At 39.2% G+C, this 24,112-nt stretch overlaps 1 protein-coding gene and 2 long non-coding RNA genes across 3 annotated transcripts; 1 reads left to right on the top strand and 2 right to left on the bottom strand.

Annotated features, from left to right (window-relative positions):
* Positions 1 to 1,343: 1,343 nt before the first annotated feature.
* On the top strand, positions 1,344 to 19,325 carry LOC136254856 (beta-1,3-N-acetylglucosaminyltransferase radical fringe-like; the record flags this gene model as incomplete). The annotated part of the gene is given in 8 exon segments (XM_066047621.1): positions 1,344 to 1,924; positions 9,104 to 9,164; positions 18,650 to 18,689; positions 18,737 to 18,817; positions 18,871 to 19,012; positions 19,063 to 19,104; positions 19,153 to 19,241; positions 19,291 to 19,325. Coding segments are annotated over 8 exon segments (910 nt in total), but the record flags the coding sequence as incomplete, so codon positions are not given.
* On the bottom strand, positions 12,204 to 13,107 carry LOC136254865 (uncharacterized). The gene is made up of 3 exons (XR_010700808.1): positions 12,920 to 13,107; positions 12,410 to 12,474; positions 12,204 to 12,350 (listed from the first exon to the last, which is right to left on the bottom strand). It is a non-coding gene; the product is annotated as an uncharacterized lncRNA (long non-coding RNA).
* Positions 13,276 to 14,207, bottom strand: LOC136254871 (uncharacterized). Its single transcript, XR_010700809.1, has 3 exons — positions 13,977 to 14,207; positions 13,509 to 13,928; positions 13,276 to 13,458 (listed from the first exon to the last, which is right to left on the bottom strand). It is a non-coding gene; the product is annotated as an uncharacterized lncRNA (long non-coding RNA).
* Positions 19,326 to 24,112: the final 4,787 nt, after the last annotated feature.

Below are 24,112 nucleotides of genomic sequence, written 5' to 3'. Positions count from 1 at the left end.
GACCTTTTTTTTTTTTTTTTTGGTCTTCAACTGGTTTTCAGCAAGTTTTTTTGGTCTTCAACTGTTTTTCAGAAAGGTGCCCCCCCTCTTTCGAAACTCTGGATCCGCCCCTGAGGATGATATTGTCTAGTGGCTCTTTCCATCTCTAAATAGTAGGATGGGATAGATAAAGGATACTCATTGTGGATGATTTTAAATAGATAAGTGTTTGTAACCTACATATCTTACGACGTACTTGGAGACCTGGCCAAGAAAGCTGTTGTAACATATTTGTGATTGAACTGTATCTACTAAAATCATTTAAAACCCATCTTGCAGCTCTACGCTGCACTTTCTCTAACTGTTGGATATCAGTTTGATAGTATGGGTCCCATACAACCGCGGCATACTCCATTGCAGGACGAATCATGGTGAAGTAAGCTGATGTACTGCATCATTGGTAAGATCACAGTTACTCTACTGTACACAAGTTTGGTGTCCTCCCCTAATGAAAGACATTGTAAACTTTGAAAGAAATCAACATCGTATCACCAAACACATCTTGAATGATTACACTGGTTGTTACAAAGACCGTTTGATAATTCTGAGTCTCCTTCCTTGTCATGCAGTTTGTTGAAATCAGTCTAAACTGAAATCACATCTGTAGGATCATTTCCGAAGAAAATTTGATGATAATAATAACTGCACGCTAGATTACTTATGTATAGCTAGATGTCACCAAACAAAACCTCCAACTACTAATTCAGAATTTAACCACGATAATTTTAAGAATGTAATTACTTAAGTAGCTATAGTGAGTAATAATTGTACTTTATGTTATGGCTATTGGTTGCTACCAACAAACCTTCGGTGTTTTCCTAAATAAATAAGTAAATAGTTAGCTACAGTATATATAAACCCTGCAGCTGGAGTCAGTGGACCAACATAGCTAAATGTGTTCTAGTAGTGAGCTAACTAGCTCTTTGCTGTGCCGGAATATTAATCGTGATCAAACAAACAAAATTCTTAATGTTCTATTTATGTTAAAGCTATACTACTGCTTTTACTACAGACTCATTGTAGACAGTGATAGCTATTGCTAGTCGAGAAGGGTGATGAAGGCTTCCAATCTTGGCTTCAATGGGTAGCTAACTGTAACTAACGCATTCCAACCTGAATAGCTCATGGAGAAACTTTCTTATAATATAGCTAGCTAGTGTGCTGAGAAACACAGTAGGTGGTAGCGTCTAGTTCAGGTTATAATTAATATTATTTTTTCGTGTGCATGTGCATAGTGTTCGGCATAGTTTGTGTCTAGTCTGGCGCCGCCGGGCCCGCCCCTTCGAAACGGTGTTAGACTTTATAGCCCGGTTCGTGTTATTAAAAATCATAGCTGTGAGACGCGTACATGCCTCCTAATCTATGGTAAAATGCGGAAGATTTTGCTGTACATCGTAGGACTAGTAGTGCTGGTACTCAGCTTCTTGATACTCAAAGCCGCACGAGACAGTCAGATAACCTCTTCATGGCAAGTGGAACCCCCTTGCCCAATTATGTTATTCAATATGCTACTTTATCGAGTAATGATGTGAAACAAGAGAATGACCTTCAGGTTAGTCGAGACAAAGTGACTAGTCCCTTGCCTACGAGCTCGACAAAACCGGTAACATCCAAACCGGTAACGAAGTCAGCCAGCCTCACCTCGAGTCTCACATCCAACACTGTTGAGTTGTCCACCTCGACCACTGAGAAACCGACTCGAAATCCTCATCAAGTAAACAGCACTGAAATGAACAACACACATGTCAGAAACCGACTAATGGAGTCTGTGATTGTCACTGATTATGTTAAGAACATCTACTTCAGTATTAAAACAACTACAAAATATCATGGTACTAGACTGCCTGTGTTAATGCTGACATGGTTTCAGGCTGTAAAAGACAAGATGAGCCATAGTGAATGTTTGGTAGCAATGAACAATTAAGGCAATAAAATCTCCAGCTCCCTAGATTCAGTAACTTGTGGTTCAGGGGATAACATATCTTGCATTTACTGTACATTTAATTCTCACATATTAAAAATTACGGAAAATAACGCCGTCTTTCAAACAACGCATCATAATTTCCGCATGCTTCAGTTTACAGAGATGGAGTTGCATTTATCAGAATCATTGACAAATTGCGTATCAAGTGATATGCAAGATTTTGTATAGCAACCAATGTAAGAGAGAGGAGAGAGCCTTGTATGGTGAATTTGTGCATCCAGGTACAAAATTGTACTATGACAAAACCTTGTTTTTTCGTATGTTTTGTGATGTATATTTGCAGAATGGCCAGTTAAGCCATTTGTTCTGGTGGATTAGTAATCTGTACGATTCAACTCATCGAATGAGACCAAGTTTAGCGAATTTGGATAAGGGTAACCCACAGTACTTTTGAGGTTTGCGTACTGAGGTAACAAATTTCTCCTATAGAAAATTGTATGGAGCGCACATTGTGGTGGAGTCAACTGTTAACAACTGCCACTATGAAAGTGTTACAACAAATGTTCGGATGCCATTGTATAGAGAAATTCAAAGGCTTTGTTTTTATGTATGGTTTGTCAGGCAAATTACGGATTCTAACGGGTGCACTTTTGCCTATTGGGCATGGCTGTTTAAAAAATTTTATGCTGATCAGTGGGACCAAGCTAAAGCTACAAAAAGTAGTTTTAGGCTGTTTGTAAAAGTTTCCAAATGTTACAATTTCCATTAGCCTTTTTTGATATGAATGGTTTCAAGGGGGTGTCACACTGTAGGTAAATCTGTGACCGTGGTCAAAGTCTTGATCCACTGAAATTTCACAGTGACAATATTTCACTACTTCCAAATTGTGGGTTGGACATTTTTACCCTTGACTGTTGATGTGATGGCCTTTACCTGTGACTTAGAGTTTGACTGCAGTCACAGATCCACCCACAGTGAGTGCCACCCCCTTGAGTTTTAAACCGTGGGTTATTGAACTCACTTAACAAGTCCAAGGTTAGTTTACTAACTCTCAGACACCTTATTGGATTTTATATACCTAGTGAACAGTAGCTATATCTAATATTGTTGCCCATTTTTATTCAAAAACCTGAAAAAATGCACACTATAGAAACAGCAAGGGAAACCACCATTATTATTATTATTATTAGCCTATGGTTTTGATGTAGACTTGATCAGAGTTGGAGGAGAAATTTGTTGATTTACCCTAGCTACCATAATATTATACCATAAACACTTTGCCAAATAGGCATTTAGTTTTAAAATTGGTGTGGTAACCACTGTTTTCACTGGCTAGCTACATGTATCATGCAGTGATTTGTGATGCACAAGTAGACTCTTGTGATGATGCCATGCAGCTGATGGACGTGATGAGTGACTGACCTGTCAGCTGGGTATATCAGCTAAGCATGAGATTAGTGTGCAGTCGATTGCACATACATTTTGAGTGTTATTATTATTATTATTATTATTACTAGGACCGCGTCACATATAACCAAGTACATACACCAACGTGACAGCCCCCCGGTGAGGCTATTAGGTGGTGAATGCATTATCCCCAAATCAACTCAATATGTCACAGTAGTGACAGATATAACACTATAGTGGCATCGTAACTAAAGGCCACCAGTAGCTAAGTGCCAGTACATCATTGGTGTGGTATAAATGGCACAGTGATGTGTACAAAGTATATGTATACAAAACATACAGGAGAGAACTATACATTATTGCAGTATTGTATGCAGCAATACATTATAGGCAACATCACCATGCAGATAAAAATTATTAGCCAATATACAGCAATGCATATCAACATCAACTAGAGCTAAGTAAGGTTCATCAGTGATGTAGCAATGGCACAGTGATGGGTGACACACCATAGTTATGCATACTCAACTTTCAGGAGATAGCTACACAATGCTGTAGGCGTATGCAAGCCAGATGAACCAGATAAAGGAAGACAGCCAAGCCACTAGAGCCTAGTAGCTACGCCAGGTGAAGGCAAAAAAGATTAAGCACGTATTGAATTGCCTGACACCAACACAAAGAAAGTTCGCCATGCCAGCTGCACAAGACAAAATTGTTTACTTGTATTTTATATGTAACTGTAAGCTTATTGTAAAGAGCGTGGCATATGTCAGTTTAATGTTTTCTTGTATTGTTTATTTACATGAATGAATCCACTGGCAGCTGGCATGGAGACTTGAGATGTTACAAACATAAAAACTTACTTGTAATCTTCTTGTTTACACAAGTGGCTTCTGTAATCTTCTTGTTTACACAAGTGGCTTCTGTAATCTTCTTGTTTACACAAGTGGCTTCTGGCTCTCCTGCACGGGCATCACTAATCTTCTTCGCGCAATATGTAAGTAATTAAGCAAGGGTGTGGTACTGGGCGTTATATAGAATTACACGTATGGTCAAGTCATCAGCACAAACAGGAGCGACGATTATACGTTTGTGCCTTCATTCACAGGCGAATCTATCCCCGGTTAGTTCATGTCTCTAGGCCTCGTAGTTTTCTCAAACATTAATTATTAATTATTTAATTATTTATTTATTTAATTATTTATTTATTTATTTATTACGTAATTTTAACCGCGTTTCGTATTATTCTTAGTACTTGGTTATATAATTATAATGCTTTACAGTGTACGATACAAATAGGGATATGATTACAAAGACGGAAATTAGTTAGGAATACACTGAAGGTCTACTAGCATAGCTAGTAGCCTAAAAAGTTTAAAACTAAAAGTAGGTGTAATTACAATTAATTATATAGGGGTGTGTGCGGTGTATGCATACATTTACAGCAAGGACATGAGTAATGATATGTACGAGTGTTGTACAGTGTGTGAATTGTCTACAAGGTTACAAGGTCACACAAACAGCACTAGACAAATTCACACTGTCAAAAGAAAGAACAGCATGTATCAGGGGCGTATGCAGGAATTTTGAAAAGGGGTTATGTTAGAGCAGTTTATATTGCTTGACTGCATGCTTTATGTATACTAGAGTAGCTCTATCTTTAAAACCAGCCTTACAATACCTTCACAGTGCCTTGGCAGTATTGGTTAGGTATAACCAAGCCCAAAAGTGCCTTCAGTACAACCCAAGATAGGTTAAAAATTTTTTAAACATTATTCTGTGGAATTTGACTGACTGACTGACTGACTGACTGACTGACTGACTGACTGACTGACTGACTGACTGACTGACTGACTGACTGACTGACTGACTGACTGAGTGTATTCAATGCTCCATGCTCTATTATATGTTATGCATATACACATATCACGAAATGCACTTGTTACACAACTTTCGTACATGCATGTCTATAGCTCATTGATAATTAAGTGGGTTTCCATTACCGTACGACAGGAAATTTTTATGAAAGAAAAAGTTGGTAAATCAAGTGATTTCATTGGTTACATTTGTCAAAATTTTAATTCATCAAACATCAATAAGCATATCAAAACTGAGTCAATTTTTAGATCTACATTTGTCAATTTTAATCCATCAAGGTTGATTAATTGTAAACTTTCCTTTCTGAAGGTTTGTACCTTGATAGTTTACTGACTTACCCGTGCAAGAAATTCAACTAGTTTGCAAAAGTGGTTTAGCTGGAAGGTGTGACAGTCAATTGCACTATTGCGGACTGCTCTATTAGAATACATCGATTGCATGATAGTTGCGTATATGTATATAAGCAAAAGCGTTTACTTAAACTTCGTGATCAAGAGAATACAAGCTTCTGAGGTTAAATGTATAGCAAGTACAAGGAGAATGAGTTTGACTACCATAAAAAGTAGTGAAACAAGGTACCTACACCTGCTGATATACTAGTGGACATTTAATCCTACGCTTTATTTTTAGCTATGTATGACACAGTGTTACAAACAAAGAACAGTATGATAAGTGCCTCTCATGATCCCTAATATACAGTACTACTGTGCTGTATGATATGTGTTAGTTCAGCTGGATAATTAGTCATTGCACTCTGTGGTATGCATATGTAACTACTTGTTGAGCTAATAGATCTTGAATTTTATTTTTATTTTTTTGAAATTTGTAGTACTGCATAACCTGCTGTGTTTTCTTATCATTCAAATGTCTCGCACAATATTTATGACTAATCAAAATTTTCACCATACATTTCCTATTAGGAAGCCATAAAGGTTCATAGACTGCTACATTGTGTTTTCCTTATTTCACTTAAGAAAAAATACACTTTTTAGCTGTTTTCTCAGCAAGGCGAGACTCAACTTGTGCATACTACTGTATAGCCTAAATATTTCGAGGGAGAAAATTTTGAAGTTTTGGGGGGTTACAGTGAAAATTTTATCCTTGAAGTAGTTAGACTTCCATATAGTCTAATACATTTTGCAATCAGTTCTTAAAATTAGGTAACATTGCTCAACCTAAAAAATTTTCACCCTTGGCCATATGGTATAATAGCCCCCCTTAAAACTCTTGTCCAGTCTAGACTATAGAAAGGATCCAGCAGTTTTATCCTGTAAACTGAGTAACCCTCACTATTTAAATACAAACAATATTCCAGCAGCCACCTACATCAATAATTCACATGACTGTGTCATGCCGTCAGAATTCTCCATTGAGGAGATCTTCATCCTCACGCGAACTCAATGACTTCAGTAAGGCAGCTCCTCAGTACATGTACAGCAGCTCCTCAGTACATGTACAGCACAGCAGCATACAATAAGTGTCATATACTGATCATCAGTTTTTTATGTGTGTACTCAAAGCCTATAGTTTGATGTATACATCAACAGACATTATATTGTGTACATAGCTACTTGCAATGTAGTCTGATATGCTGTGCATGGGGTATGTTATCAATTAAACCAAAAACACACAAGGTGTTTATAGCTTAGATCTCTCTGACTATAGGCAGTGTATTATGGTATGCTGTGGTCAGCAACCAATAGCTTCTGATACCATATATATTATGCAGTTCAAGTCAAGCAGTCAGAACTAGGGAAAGTTTTGATGGGCAAAAGTTTCACATGTTTTTGCAGCTGGAAGTAAACTGTGAAAGTTTCCCCGCTAAAGTGAATAATTTTACTATGTGTTATTTACAATTTTAAGCTATACCGTGAACGTTTTACCACGAACTGTCTTAGAAAGCCATAACCACAACACTTTCCCTGTTTATGGTAAACATTCTCTTAGAGTATATTTGGTAGGGTTTCCAAATGAAATTTGACCAATTTAGAAATAATTGGGCCATAAATTAACTTTGGTGTCTTCTCACTTCCACTGTGTATAGCTTCACTACTCAGTTCAGAATGAACGTACAAGAACAAAAACAGGTTCAGAGTGGATATTGTCAGTGCAATCTATACCAAAACAGCCAAGCTGTGAAAAACTGTACTGCCTCCACCCCCCCAAAAAAAAATTATGAAATCTAAGTTGGCAGCCAAGAAATAGCTGCAATTATGTTGACAATAGAGTTCACCCATCACAAAAATATAAAAGTAGTGAAACAAGGGAGGTCACCTAAACCTACAGATGTACTAGTCGATACCATGGCTATAGAATGAAGTAGGTCCACTATAGTATACGTATACCGAATTGCCTCGAATTATGGCCCGGGCATTTATTTCTTTAAACTACCTATTGCTACCTATTGCTCGTCCAAAAGTAGCTCTACATCTGAGGTTTATTGCTATAAAAGGTTTTTGTTGACACAACAAAGGTTTCAGTTGATATTAAATGATGTCTTTTAAAGCTATGAATACTACAAACTGGCATTCATGGTGGTCACGTTGTTATCAACCCCGGCGACTAAACGAGACCAGGCGTTTATACGAGACCGGCCATAATTCGAGGCAATACGGTACATACGTATCTACAGGTTTAAGTGACCTTCCTTGTTGAAATAGGGATTAAATGTCTATAGGGTGGTATTGCATTTTACTCCCCATATCTGTTATTGAGAAAATACCCCTCTATCTGGTATTTCACGGTATTCTAATCAACTGACAAATGCATATTTAATAGTGAAAAAGAGTCAACTGTTAATCTGTAGTTACTATCCAAAGTTGGATATAATTATACCACAGGTAAAAGTTACTCATGGCTAACAGGTTATAATGTGTTTTACTAGCTGCTATACAGTTGATATACAAGTAGGCTGGCACTACACTGTAACCTGAAATGTCAGTTTACTGTTAGGCAGGACTTGTGGTTACCACCCAACCTTAACACATAACTTAATAATGAAGCACTATTGTGCAAAACCCTCGGAGCAGTTGTGTATTACATTAAAGTGCTACCAATTATTAGCATATGCATAATGTCTATTAGATATGGAACTTGATTATTGGAGTAACATACTGTATATCTGGATATTTTCAAGGGATGAAACTTGCACGAATTTCACTAGTAGCGATAGCTTCGTGAAAATATAATCATGAAATATTTTAGGTTTACACACATAGCTATTACCTTACCAAAACCGTTTTCTAGATTTTCGTGAATTAAAAACAAGTTTTGCAAAAATTTTATTCCTTGAAAATTTCCCACTACACGATAACATTTTGATATCTTGTGGCAGGTTTTGTAGAGTCTGTCGATCCATCGTTTGGTATCATTAGATCCAAAGTTTGGGTTATTACTCTAAAAATGTAACTCGTTACATATTACTGGCTACTTCTATGCTATATATTGCGCTACAGTTACATAATATTACTCACAGAATAAAAGTAATAATTTTAAATATTACTCGTTACTTTGAGAGCTGTAACTAGTAATATATTATCATCAACATCGATCATTGCAGCCATTTCATGGTTGCCACTGTTGATTTCACAACTTTTTTCATTGAAGGCCACACCCTTTTTATACAGCTTGGCTGTTTTTGCATGGATAGATATAATTAGAGTGGAATTTCAACTATGTTGATTCCACCAGTTGATTTGTTCTTCACCTGGATGGCCAAACTGAAAAGTTCACAAGAAAGAATGTTGTTTGAAGGCATATCTTGCTATTGCTCTCTGAAGTGTCCTGTTATGAGACATGTAATGCTGTGATGCTTGCTGTGTCTTAAATTCTTAACCACAAATATATATGTTATAGGTATTTATTGTCACCGATGGCTTACCCAATAACCCCTATGTTGATAAGATGCAGAAAGCAGGTAGTTGTTGTGATGTATGCCGTACTTAATGCTGTATAGTTGTTTTGGATGTAATCGTCTCATTAGGTATGCAACATATGTGTATATGTATGGGTCATTCCATACCAACAAAAAAATCCCAACCCCTTTGGATTTTCATGAAATTTGGCATAGATATGGACTCTACTAAGAAACTTTCTCGCACCTAAATTTGGTCCATTCTATTGGTCTCCTTTTAAGATATGACCACCCCAAGTTTATTACAAAATACTACACAGTCTGGTTTAATGAAATGGTCATACCTTTGTCAGTGATTGTCACAAAACCTTTCTGTTGAGATTTTTGGAATGCTTATTAAATTCTCTTCCAAGTGATATATAATTCATTATAATTACACAAAGGAAAAGGTCAAACCCCAAAAATGTGCCTTTTTCCTTTGATCTTACTTTTTTCAAAAAGGATATTTTAATTACTTAATTAGATTTTTTGTTTAAATATTCTTCTAATACCCTTCTTTCATGACAGTAAGTGGGAAGTTGGGATGGCAAGTAGATCATGAGTTGTGGCTACATACATAATTTTACATGATACTGGGGGTATAAGTATGAACACTACTATAACAATACAAATTTTTAAAATTAAATTATAGTATGGAATTTCATCAGAACATGGCCAAGTTGCAATACACATACATTTGGAGGCATAGTATAGAAGTATCATAAGGTGATTAAACAGAAGTATCAATACCCTCCATTTCTGAAGCCACACCAATATCTCCTATTGCCATGTATATCGATGCAGTTATGATAACAACATGATTTTGGTGCAAACACCACCAGGAGTCCATAATAGAGATTTTATGAACTCCTGATGCCATATAGTTGGAGGGTTTAGTAGCAAATTATCTTATGATACTGTAAGTTTTGTAAGAGAAAGGTTTGACAGAATTGTGGAAACTTCACAATAGGACTCTATTAAAATTATAAAATTGGAGGGTTTTGATTTGGTACAGTGACTGTATAGAAACGCCACCGTATAAGGGCCAACTATACATTCCCCAAGTGAGATACCTATACACTAATCCACCTGTCAAAAGCAGCCACTTGCCTGAAGGTGACCGACCCAAAGTTTTGTCCGGCTTTGATAGGTTCCAATGTAAATCATACCTTATTCACCAAATTCTCCCACAATTATTTCCTCCACCAAACGTTTGCTATTATGTAGTATCTGCTGACATGTACAGATGTCCTACAGAATAACAGAAATGTTTAGCTGAAGAATTGGCGAATTTGGTGAATAAGGAATGATTTACCCTCCATCTTCATAATGTTAATGTGAAGTTTCCACAATTTTGTCAAACCTTTCATAAGATAATTTGCTACTAAACCCTCCAACTATATGGCATCAGGAGTTCATAAAATCTCTATTATGGACTCCTGATGGTGTTTGCACCAAAATAATGTTGTTATCATAACTGCATCGATATGCATAACAATAGGGGATATTGATGTGGCTTCAAAAATGGAGGGTATGATACTTCTGTTTAATCATATACTATGCCTCCAACTGTATGTGTAGTGCAACTTGGCCACGTTCTGATGAGATTCCATACTATAATTTAATTTAAAAGTTTGTATTGTTATAGTAGTGTTCATACTTATACCCCCGGTAGCATGTAAAATTACGTATGTAGCCACAACTCATGATCTACTTGCCATCCCAACTTCCCACTTACTGTCATGAAAGAAGGGTATTAAAAGGGTATTAAAAGGGTATTTGAACAAAAAATTTAAGTAATTGAAGTATCCTTTTTTGAAAAAAGTAAGATAAAAGGCACATTTTTGTGGTTTGACTTTTTCCTTTGTGTAATTATAATGAATTATATATCACTTGAAAGAGAATTTAATAAGCATTCCAAATATCTAAACAGAACCCAAGTTTGTTACAAAATACTACACTGGTTTAATAAAATGGCCATAACTTTGTCAATGATTATCACAAAACCTTTCTGTTCATATCTTAAATGGAGATCAATAGAATGGGCCAAATTTAGGTGTGAGAAAGTTTCTTAGTAGAGTCCATGTCTATGCCAAATTTCATGAAAATCCAAAGGGGTTGGGATTTTTTTTGTTGAATTGGCATGGAATGACCCATACATCAAGACTCACGGTAGTGAGTCGCGCGGCCAAGAAACTACAAAGCGCACGCCCAATTAAAAGACGCGCGGCCACTACTGTGAGTTATTTACGTGTAGGGTCGGTTTCGCAATATTAGTCCTACATTATGCAACATCTCTCAATAGATTTGTATTGCGGTAGGCGATAAAAAATCTTTAGGAGTCGTTATAGTTTTCTTGCGACCTCGCTAAAATAAAAAAGTAACTATCGCAAAATAAAAAATAGGCGTATTTCACTTTATTTCTCTACCTTATGTTACAACTGCTGTCACGTTATACCAGTCAACATAGTCGTGTTTGTATAGTCCATCTAGCACTGACATTATCCAATCCTGGTTTGCCTATACGCGTATTTTCTTCAATCAACCTCTAATCCCTACAATAACTTTTAAAGGCACGACGTGGACACAAACTCTAATGCCTGATAAACAAGTTGTGACAGCGTGCTGAACCGTAAGTTCCCTAGGGATGGCGTTTTAAGCAGAAATCTTTTAAATTCCATTTAGTACCACACCCCGTGCGAGCGTTTATAAATCGCCAGTTGTCTTATATGGTTTGAAGAACAAAATCACTAGCGAAGGTGCTTTAAGCATACTCTTCAATTCTCTATTTACATGTAATTTTTAATAGATTAACCACAAAGGCCGGTAAGGTGAATACAAAAGGTAACAAGCCTTTAGGGGTTACCACCTCTATGTAGTGTGTACCATGTAGCTTGTGTTGTGGCTTTCATTAAGTATTATGCACACACAAATGGTGCAACAAAATTTTGTAATAGATTGCTCAAATGTGGTTGGTGGTGTTGTGGCTCGAATGTGGTTCGTGGTTTGCCAGTGACCATGTATGAGTTGGGGTTGGTCCACACAACTTACACAATATTCAAATTTCATGATGGCCATGATAATTTCTTGCCATATGGTAAACATACAACAATGTGTAACAACGTTAATTAACATCACATCAAGACTTGACTAAAAATAGTTCCAACAATAGTGATGATTTCTTGTATGTCAGCATGACGATACTGAGACCTGTAAAAGAATAAGCAGGCACTGAAGTTAACCTTAAATTAAACACTCATACAACTGACCTGGAACATCGGTCGCAACACCAAAAACACTTGTTTCGATATCTGATGACACAATCTAGCAGGCACTGAATTAAAAGAGAATGTACAAAAAATCAATATGCCGGGCTGTGTCAATAATAGCATGAATAATCAAAATGAACAAAAATTATATCCCAGGCTAAGTGAATGAATAACGTAACTGTTGGGTAAGCATGTTAAACCAGAACATTAGGACATTAGTCAAACCAGAACATTAGGACATTAGTCAAACAAAAGTACACTATCACAACTTGGTCATAATACAATGTTTGTACCACTGGACTTCACACTGGTTGCCCAAAAATTGTGCCATTCTGGGACAACAGCATAATATTATGAAACAAATAGTTACTACAACACAGAAGGCTTACTGTTGCACTGTCTACACTGATATACCATAATTTAAAAACATAACAGGTGGGCATTAAATACAATACACTTAATATCTTGGTACTAGGAAAAAATCACTAACATCACAACATGTAAACTGACCTGGAAATTAACACCCTTGATGCCACTACAGTCTACACTGGATACTTGTTCGAACCCATCAACACTATGCCTGATACATCTGAGTAGACTGACCTGCAAATTCACATCACTAGTATACAGTGATAATTGATAACTGCAAAAACAACAATTGCAATAATACAATTCTTCTGCACGTCAACTGACCTGAAATTCATGACACTCATTACCGAGACCTGTAAAAGAATAAGCAGGCACTGAAGTCAACCTTAAATTAAACACACATGCAAACTGACCTGGAACATCGGTCGCAACACCAAAGACATCTGTTTCGATATCTGACGAAGCAATCCAACAGGCACTGAATTAAAAAGAGAATGTGCAAAAAATCAATATGCAGGCTGTACCAATAAAGGATGAATAATCAAAATGAACTAAAAATATATATCCCATATGCAGGTTAAGTGAGTAACATAACTGTTGGATAAGCATGTAAACCAGAACATTTGGTCATTAGTCAAACAAAAGTACGCTATCACAAACTGGTCACTGATAATTGATAACTACAAAAAGAACAATTGCAATAATACAATTCCTCTGAATGTCAACTGACCTGAAATTCATGACACCTGTATCTTTGTTCCTGCATGGTCTCATCTTTGTTCCTGCATGGTCTCAACTTACATAATTATGTACCATGATCACATTCAACTGCTAGTGGATAAACCAGTATGACCAGATGGCCTGCAAAAACCAACAAGCAGGTGTTAAATACAATACACATACCTAAAGCCTGGAATATGAAAAATATTATATAAGCATTATTCCACACTGATATAGTAATAGATTATAGGATGTTGTGGAACTTGCCTAAATGTGTAAACTTGAACATGAGGACAACCGCATAATCTGGACACTTGGAATTGTCCAATACCTGATGAACCGCAAGTAGGTACTAATGACATTCACTTCAACATTTTATCCCAGCTGGGTGAATCTCTTGTAACTGAGTAAAAAGGTGTTTATTTTCCACCTGCAACCAAAGTTCTACATTTCTGTGGTTGGGTGTACATAAACTGACCTGGAAAATCAGTATGCCATAGGGGTATGGAAATGGTTCCTTTCCTTCTGTTGTGACATTACTTACAGCTGACTGGTAAATGATCATCGATGTCCCCGTGGACCCCAACAATGAGTATACCAACAACTTCACAAGTTGGAATGAATTTCCTTTCAACATCTGGTGGACAAGTCCAAAAATCCTATCGCACAAACACGGTGAATCAGTGTGTGGCGATGTGACACGTTGCACAAACTTCACTCCTTGTTTCGTTAGCATTCAAGACCGGCATATATCATAGAGTCCCTCAGTATTCTTGACTCTTGCTTTTTCAAGCGTTGCTCAAGCGATGTAGTTTCTCACGAGGGGCTCAAGTTTCTCAGTAAAGTCGAGCCGATTAAAGTACGCCTCACCATCCAGTTACATTCTTAAACCATTCAATTTAAAACCACGTATCATGAGTGTCTGCTTAAGGTATTAGGGACTTTCCACGAGATTTCCCCTAAATAGATCACGTGTTAGTTGTCAATCTGGTGGATTCTGGTGGTATACATGGTTCAACAATGCGGTAAGTGTAGTATAAGCTGTCTATGAATAATTGTTTGTACACTGCTAAACTAAGTTATTTTTGTGTGATAAGCATGCTTGAGGAAGAGTCTGGGGGACGAGACTAATGTTTTGACAGCAGTTGATGGACAGCAGTTGATGATGGCCAGGCAAAGAACTGCGAGAAGAACTACTATGATAGTATGATAGTAGGGAAAAATTCCCACCCCTATAGCTCTGCCTAGAGGCATTAACTAGCATTATCTACAGCTACTGTATTATGTTGCTGATATGTACATTCAGGCCAAGAATAAAGGTGAAAGTGGTAGTAAGGCTCAATCCTATTATTCTGCTGAACAGGCAAGGGAGTCTGGGACTCTGGGGACATGTTCCCTCAGGAAAGTATAAGTACTACAACTTTTTTGTTTTAATTGCTTCATCAAGTATAAAAATTTCAGTCAAAAGGTGATGATCGAGCTCTGGTCTTATGCACTGGTTGGAGTGGTTGTATCGATACTGCACTGTGACATCCTTGAGGGGTTAGTGCTGGCATTGTCCATGGCAATACTATTCCATCTCCCCGAGTCTTGATGATTGAGTCCTTCATCCCTTTCTCTGCTGCTCCAATCCTGAAGTTGTGACCACAGTCAAAAGGTGACGATCGAGGCTCTGGTCTTGCATCTATACTGTACTGCAACACCCTTGAGGGGTTAGTACCGGCATTGTCCATCACAATACTGTTCCATCTCCCATATACAAGTCTTGATGGTTGAGTCCTCTATTCCTTTCTCTGCTGCTCTAATCCTGAAGTTGTGACCAAAATATTAAAAAATGGTTAAATGATTATGATGATAACAATTACAAATGTATTTATAGCTGTGTAGCAACTGTGAGCTAATTAGGCACTTGCAAGTTTAATTAGGTGTCTGAAGCATTTAACATGCACAGATATGAGATATATTCATCACGTGCAGGCAGTAAAGATAAATTTACTCTAATAGAACAGTCATACTACACCGTAAATTCATACTTCCGAATTTACGGTGTTATGACACAATCATTATTATGTATGGATTTTACTGACTCTCCAAGATAATATTCTGCATTAATGTTAATTGCTCATTTCCAAAAAAATTACCTTTTAAACCAAATGTAGAGTCTATCACTGACAAAAATGAGTGATATCCACCCCAAAAACACCTTCGCTGTAAAAAAGGCGCGCCCAAGAAACTACAAGTACCTGGAACCCAATGTAAAAAACAAAAAGAAAAATCAGCTTAGCTGAAGTGAAAAGTAACTGGTAACTTAAAGAGCTGATATCTGAAGCGGCCAGGAATACAATTACTAAAGTTTAATCCATGCAAGAACACCTTGGCTATAAAACAGGTGTATACATGAAAGTAACTGGCAACTGAAATGGCTGATATCTGAAGCGGCCAAGAATGAATGGTCATATACAACTAATTCAAAAATTTAACACTGAACCTTTATAATTCAGCTGTGTTCTATATTCACTCTTGCTGCATCATAAAGTAACTTCTTTTAACTCTAATTGGCTGGTAATTTGGCCGCCTTTTTTTGCTCTATTATACTGACTATTAAAAAAGGCGGCCAAATTACCAGCCAATTAGAGTTAAAAGAAATTACTTTACGATGCAGCAAGAGTGAATATAGAACACAGCTGAATTATAAAGGTTCAGTGTTAAATTTTTGAATTAGTTGTATATGACCATTCATTCTTGGCCGCTTCAGATATCAGCCATTTCAGTAGCCAGTTACTTTCATGTATACACCTGTTTTATAGCCAAGGTGTTCTTGCATGGATTAAACTTTAGTAATTGTATTCCTGGCCGCTTCAGATATCAGCTCTTTAAGTTACCAGTTACTTTTCACTTCAGCTAAGCTGATTTTTCTTTTTGTTTTTTACATTGGGTTCCAGATACTTGTAGTTTCTTGGGCGCGCCTTTTTTACAGCGAAGGTGTTTTTGGGGTGGATATGTTTAACTAGACCATAATCTTATTGAGGCAAGTAAGTAGTTTCATGTGTTTCACTGTTTAAACTCTGAATCACTTGACTAAATACGTATCACCACAAATGACATAAAGAGACTTGATTACTTTTTGTGGAGTCCACTGGAATGTGGAGGAGACATGCCTATACTACAAATTATCAATTGTTTAATCTTTGTTATCTGTATTGTATTAACTATTTGACTACATTCTAGTATTACTATACTATACCGTATATCAATTAAATTTGGCGGTGAACTAAATTTGGCGAATTGGTGATTCGTCACTAAACTGCCAAATTTTAAATTTCGTCAATATTATTTTCAAACATTATGTCAAGCAGTTGTTGAAGTAGGTTTTCGACAAACCTTCGTGGATACTGCTGAAACTCTAAAGTGGTTCCACGCATGCAAATGGGTGTGGCTTACTGACTAGACTAGAACTTGTACTCAATTAGTAGATGTGGCTCCACGTAAGCTTGCAGTCAGCAGCAGCAGACATGAATTCGTGCGCAACCATTGATAAATGGGCGAGTATGCCTACAGACAGCAAATAATCCTGAAAGTAGGTGTGGTCATGAAAGAAATTGGAGCATAGATATTTGAGTACAGTAGGCGTCTATGGAAGCAGGACTCGAATATTCTTTAAAGCGAGTCAGTACAGCATCGTACTTACGCCATTCGCCAATTTTTCAGTGAGAGCACTTCGCCAAATTAAAATTTCATCAACTGCAATTTTATAGCAAATCGCCAAATATTAGGTTAGCCATTATTTGTTGTCATACGGTATATCATAGCAGACCACATGCACATGCACTATACAGTACCTCATATTCAGTACTCCAAGGTGAGGGCTTATGGGGGATTTGTGGCATTCCAAATAAGGCAATGTTGCACTATGGCTGCACCATAGCAGTTAAACAATGGTTAGAATGAGTAATTTCACACTCCTTTGAGCCTTAGATGTTTATGGGCTCCTGTCTGAGCTACATAATTATCTGATTATCCATCAAAGGAGGTTTTGTAGAAACTTTCATAGGTGCATAATAACCTTTGGGCTTCTCAAGTTCAGTATAGGATCATAATCAGTGGCAAATCCAAAGATGGCACATGCCCTGTGTGGTGCCCCCTTTTCTCTAACCAAAGAAATATAAGATTTAAATAGTGTTAAAATGGTCAAGTACTCAGAACAGTCACTGTATGTAGTATCTTCCATGACAAGTGCTGTTTACTAGTACATATACCCATGGCGTGATATATGCATCTGTAAGGAAAGTTTTGATAACAAAAAATTAATGCCTCAATATGATTAACTTGCACAAAGAAGGCGACAGACTAGTAAGACTGGAGAAAGGTAAAGACAAGGCACAGAAGACAATCACTCGTCAGAACCCAAAAGGCACATGCCACCAGAAAGTTTATAATATTGTGGCATAAAAATGGTGATTATAATTATGTAAAATGCATCAATTGACATCTAGCCTTTTGACTGTTGTCAAGCTGGTAGATAGGCAGGTAGGCAAGCAGGCAGGTAGGCAAGCAGGCAGGTAGGCAAGCAGGCAGGTAGGCAAGCAGGCAGGTAGGCAAGCAGGCAGGTAGGCAAGCAGGCAGGTAAAACCAACAGTCCGGTTTTGCCAATATAAAATAAAATTAATATTGGTGCTACTGTAAGGATGTTATGCTAGATCTGACATTAGATACACAAGGACTTTTCTGTGGAGGTATATTTTGTTGTGTTCTATTGTACTTTTTAGCAGCAGTGTTTTTGGCCAGCACCCTCCATTTTGTGGGGGATACCTTTGCAATACAATATTACCATATAGTGTGTGCGATTCATATTAAATGAAAACCTTGAGAAAAAAATTGTTTATTAGTACTGAACAATAATTAAGTAAAATGTCTCCAGTTTATGGGGGACATACCCTTGTTTTACTTCTCTGGTGCACCCTCTACCTAGTAATGGTGTGGGTGACTTGTTTGTCAGGTGAATCTTGTGCTTGCATACAAGCAATACTATTGCATCTGTTACCTTATAATTCCACACATTATATATTTTACTGTACAAAAATCTGTTACACTAATTTGTGTTACAGTGGGATAACATATAATTATCTGTTACCTTGGTTAATGTCTCACCAGGATTTAATGTAATTGTTACTCCCTGCCAACCTCGTGCAACGTAAGTTAAAGATAATACTATTAGCTAAAGATATAATGAGATTTTAGCTTAGGCTATTGCTGCAAAATAGGAATGGGGTTTGCTGATTACTACAAAGCAGTGCAGCAACACAAAGATGACAAAGATAGGTACTATATAGTAATAGTGACACACATGATTTTTGCTACTATACTTCATGCAGCTACCAGTGGTTCTGCTATTTTGATGATGATATTTATGTGAACATTCCACAATTGAGTAAACTACTGCAACAATATGATTCTAACAAGCCGTATTATGTTGGAAAATGGTTAAGCAAGATAAGACATAAACCTAATGTTTCTGTATGTTATTGCTTTAAGTTTCTAGCATAATTATTGCTGTTCTGTGACAGGTTAAAAATGAGTCACTTGTTAAGTTGAAGGCAATGAACATGGTAAGATTAATACTTTGTTGTTGTGTAGTGTACTAGAGTTACTAATAGACTATGAAGCTGCACAAGTTTAGATACGCAACAGGTGCATCCTTCTGTATCAGCCAAGCATTAATGATTGAAGCAAAACCTTATTTTAAGTGAGCTCTTTCATACACGTAACTTTATGATGTGAAACATTTCACTTAGAGGTCAAGACAAGTTTTATAAAAATTGTTTACTCGCCGATTACCCAGATGACATGACTGTTGGATTTGTAATCGGTATGTTATTGGTATAATTACACTGTATTTACTAGTGATGTGCAATAATATATCGATTATCGTGATATATTAATTTTTAATCGTAATCGTGATAATATCGTGATATATGTGATGGTGTAGCAATTTCACCAGAAAATTATGTTCCTAGACAGTATTAATTTCTTTATAACAGACTTACTTACAGAGGAAAGTGCATGTTAGGGACTATTTTACATGGTTTATACTCAAATACTAGCAATTTATTACCATGACTTCATGCAATTTGTAATTTATCGTATCATTATAAAAGAATAAAGCAATAATTGTGGTAGGCAATATACAAAATTTGCCATATCACACAACACTAGTATTATTTTACTATTAGAGTTGGACAGTACTGAAGTTCAATTACAGTGTAGCTGTACAAAGCAGCCTATCAAGACACACTATAGTGTGTCATGCGGCCAAGAAATCCGGCACACCACACCACGAGTATATTAAATTTTTTACACTTGCAAAGCTCCATGGTCCCTTCTTGAAAGCACACAGTTTTTTTTATAGTTGTCAGCCAACTTCAGCACCTCACAATTCGAATTTCAGCAAAATCACTTTATAAATTTGTGAAATGCAAACCCCCAAAGTTATGCTTAATTTCTTCATAATTATTTTGTTATTCTTTCTTCGTTTTATCGGTGGCCTAATTTTTCTACAAAAAGCAAGTATAAAATGCAAATGTACTATGAAAATTAGGGTAAATTCATGTACCAAGTCTAATCTGAATCTATTAAATATTCAACGAGTTATGGAAGACTATCATTTGCATTAAAAAATTGATGTATCATACAGTGCAATAGTACTGTATATTAGGGATCATGAAGGTTTGGACTTTTCTGGCCAAAATTATCATCATAAAACCCTCACAATACCTTTACGATGCCTTGGCAGTATTATATCCCAAGCCCAAAAGTTCCTTCAGTATGACCTGGAGCGCTTCCAAAAGTTGCTAAGGATTTTTTAAAGCAATTTTCTACTGATTGACTGACTACATGACTGACTGATTCCTTCAGACAAGCATAACTTGATAATGGCTAAGGCTATGGGCTTGATTTTTTCACTGTTTGACATCACTTCAACCATACTAGTTCCTTTTGGCATACCGCAGTGTATACAGTGCATGCTTGATGGACTTTCCTGTGTACTCCTTTGTGTTCCATTTATCTTTGCTGACAGCGCAAAGTGTCGATTCACAGTGGTACTGTGTAAGGATTCCTTACGTTTGACAGGAATTGTCCGAGTTTTCCATTGTGACTGGGTTGATTGCAGAGATCCTTCTCCTAGTGTTCTTGTTTAAGTTTTAATGCTGCATAATTGATAGCTGAAAATGAAGCATAATGGCCACTTCACTATTTCAGTAATTGATGGTCGGGGCGCCCGTTCTGACTAAACAATAAGCCTGGCACCATTCGTTCTGTTCTGATGCAGTATACTTGGGTTCACCAGTCATAATAATGTTACAAATAGTTAATAACAAGTATAAGAAGAAACAAAACAATTTTAAGTTCAGTTAGGGATCATAGAAATAGAAGAAACAAGGTAGGTCACCTACACCTGGAGATATACTAATGGACATTTAATCCCTAAATCAGTTACCCATGACTGAAGTAGGGATTAAATGTCCACTAGTATATCTTCAGGTGTAGGTGACCTCCCCTTGTTTCACTACTTTTTATTTCTAGGATCCTTAATCAAACTTAAAATTCATAATTTTTCCTTAACATGCCTGCTGGGCAAACTGCCTAATGAATGTCTTGAAATCGAGTTCTGTGTATAGATGAACCATCATAGCTCTCAAACCTTTTTGTGGCTTAAACATTGGAACAAGAGCCTCAGAGTTACAAGGAGAAAACCAAACACATAATCTATTGTAAAGATCATGTGATCAAAATATTCAATAGAACAGTCAGCAAGCAGCAAATAAAAGTACGCAGAAATCATTGACAAAAAGTTGCCCAAAAGCTCAAACCAGGGACCTCCATACCAAACCCACTAACCTTTAACCACCAAACCATTGTAGTCAGCTGCTCAGATCACTTAATTTCTACATAGAATAGAACATTTAGAATGATTCACGCTTATCGTGTTCATTTAGAACACAATAATATGCACAAACTTTTTATACCCACCGAAAGCTCAAACTAGGTGTCCACAATGCACCAGCTGTCCTAGCAATAGCATATCATACAGTACGATAATACTGTATAGTAGGGGTTGGTAAGAAATCATGATTTCGTGGATTTTCGCACCTTAAAAAATGGCCTTGAAATTTTGAAATTCACCTACACTTCGTCTACCTGCCTGCCTGCCTGCCTGCCTGCCTGCCTGCCTGCCTGCCTGCCTGCCTGCCTGCCTGCCTGCCTGCCTGCCTGCCTGCCTGCCTGCCTGCCTGCCTGCCTGCCTGCCTGCCTGCCTGCCTGCCTGCCTGCCTGCCTGCCTGCCTGCCTGCCTGCCTGCCTGCCTGCCTGCCTGCCTGCCTGCCTGCCTGCCTGCCTGCCTGCTGCCTGCCTGCCTGCCTGCCTGCCTGCCTGCCTGCCTGCCTGCCTGCCTGCCTGCCTGCCTGCCTGCCTGCCTGCCTGCCTGCCTGCCTGCCTGCCTGCCTGCCTGCCTGCCTGCCTGCCTGCTGCCTGCCTGCCTGCCTGCCTGCCTGCCTGCCTGCCTGCCTGCCTGCCTGCCTGCCTGCCTGCCTGCCTGCCTGCCTGCCTGCCTGCCTGCCTGCCTGCCTGCCTGCCTGCCTGCCTGCCTGCCTGCCTGCCTGCCTGCCTGCCTGCCTGCCTGCCTGCCTGCCTGCCTGCCTGCCTGCCTGCCTGCCTGCCTGCCTGCCTGCCTGCCTGCCTGCCTGCCTGCCTGCCTGCCTGCCTGCCTGCCTGCCTGCCTGCCTGCCTGCCTGCCTGCCTGCCTGCCTGCCTGCCTGCCTGCCTGCCTGCCTGCCTGCCTGCCTGCCTGCCTGCCTGCCTGCCTGCCTGCCTGCCTGCCTGCCTGCCTGCCTGCCTGCCTGCCTGCCTGCCTGCCTGCCTGCCTGCCTGCCTGCCTGCCTGCCTGCCTGCCTGCCTGCCTGCCTGCCTGCCTGCCTGCCTGCCTGCCTGCCTGCCTGCCTGCCTGCCTGCCTGCCTGCCTGCCTGCCTGCCTGCCTGCCTGCCTGCCTGCCTGCCTGCCTGCCTGCCTGCCTGCCTGCCTGCCTGCCTGCCTGCCTGCCTGCCTGCCTGCCTGCCTGCCTGCCTGCCTGCCTGCCTGCCTGCTGCCTGCCTGCCTGCCTGCCTGCCTGCCTGCCTGCCTGCCTGCCTGCCTGCCTGCCTGCCTGCCTGCCTGCCTGCCTGCCTGCCTGCCTGCCTGCCTGCCTGCCTGCCTGCCTGCCTGCCTGCCTGCCTGCCTGCCTGCCTGCCTGCCTGCCTGCCTGCCTGCCTGCCTGCCTGCCTGCCTGCCTGCCTGCCTGCCTGCCTGCCTGCCTGCCTGCTGCCTGCCTGCCTGCCTGCCTGCCTGCCTGCCTGCCTGCCTGCCTGCCTGCCTGCCTGCCTGCCTGCCTGCCTGCCTGCCTGCCTGCCTGCCTGCCTGCCTGCCTGCCTGCCTGCCTGCCTGCCTGCCTGCCTGCCTGCCTGCCTGCCTGCCTGCCTGCCTGCCTGCCTGCCTGCCTGCTGTAAGGCCCGGTAGCGCTAGGTGTACAGCTCCAGAAACTTCAGACAGCCAAAGTAATGATGGCGGATTCACGAATCTGTTGTTCCGATGACGTTCAGTCCGCTGCACCATGCTGTTTACTTTCATCACTCATTCGTTTCTTTGTTCTTCTCGAAGGATAATTAATAGTTGTGGCACTTAATAGCTGCGGTGCGCGCCACAACCCAAAGACGTGATTTTAACGAAGTGTGAATACGTGTGCGTAAGATGATGGTGAACGGGTGTAGTACCCAAGAGTTGTCTCTAGCATTTATTAATGCTGGGTAGTCGTTTTATATAGACTTAATTACCAGTTTAGCTTTTTTGTGAGGTAGCTAGCTAATAATGTCTTTGAGGGGCGGATCCACCTCAGGATCCAGACTTCTAAAAGTGAGGGTTCCACTCTTATAATGGTGGACTCTCCAGTGATGTTTTACTGTAAAATCATTAACATTTAGGCCATTAGAAATGCAGCTGAAGCCTTACACAGTTACTGTAGTAGCTTTAAAAGACAAAACGATAATTATTTTTTAGAGGTGCTTATTGCATACGATGGTAAAAGAGCTGCTTCAAGTGATATTTATACTATGTGGAAAGCAAAAAGAATATAATATAGCTAGCTAGCTAAACGAAAAGAGTTAACAAACTAGCTATTTAAAAAATTAAAAATTTCCAAAGGCAGTAGGGGTTGATCAAGACTCACGGTAGTGAGTCGCGCGGCCAGTAAAGCAGAAACGCGCGCCGCAGACAATAAATGACGCGACCACTACGTGAGGATTTTACAGGAACGAACGTTGTCAAATTCGGCCTTCCTGTAACTAACCCGCCACTTACGCTATCCCTCTGAAACTCTAGGGTTAAACTCATCGTGTCACTAGTAACTACCACACAAGCAGTGAAGCAAATCCATGCCGATTGTTTCGTGATCGAGATTGCCGACATCAAAGGGGAAGTTTTCATTTTTTTTTTTTATCGCATGCGGTTAGACGCAACCGCATGTGTATGCCTTGCGTTCCTTTGTGCATTCCGAACGTTGATTGCCCTGCTATCGCTTCAGTATTCAC

The sequence above is a fragment of the Dysidea avara genome, chromosome 1 (genome assembly GCF_963678975.1).
Source record: "Dysidea avara chromosome 1, odDysAvar1.4, whole genome shotgun sequence".
Classification (NCBI taxonomy): Eukaryota; Metazoa; Porifera; class Demospongiae; order Dictyoceratida; family Dysideidae; genus Dysidea; species Dysidea avara.
The sequence above is the reverse complement of the archived record's forward strand: the minus strand, read 5'-3'. Positions and strand labels throughout refer to the sequence as shown.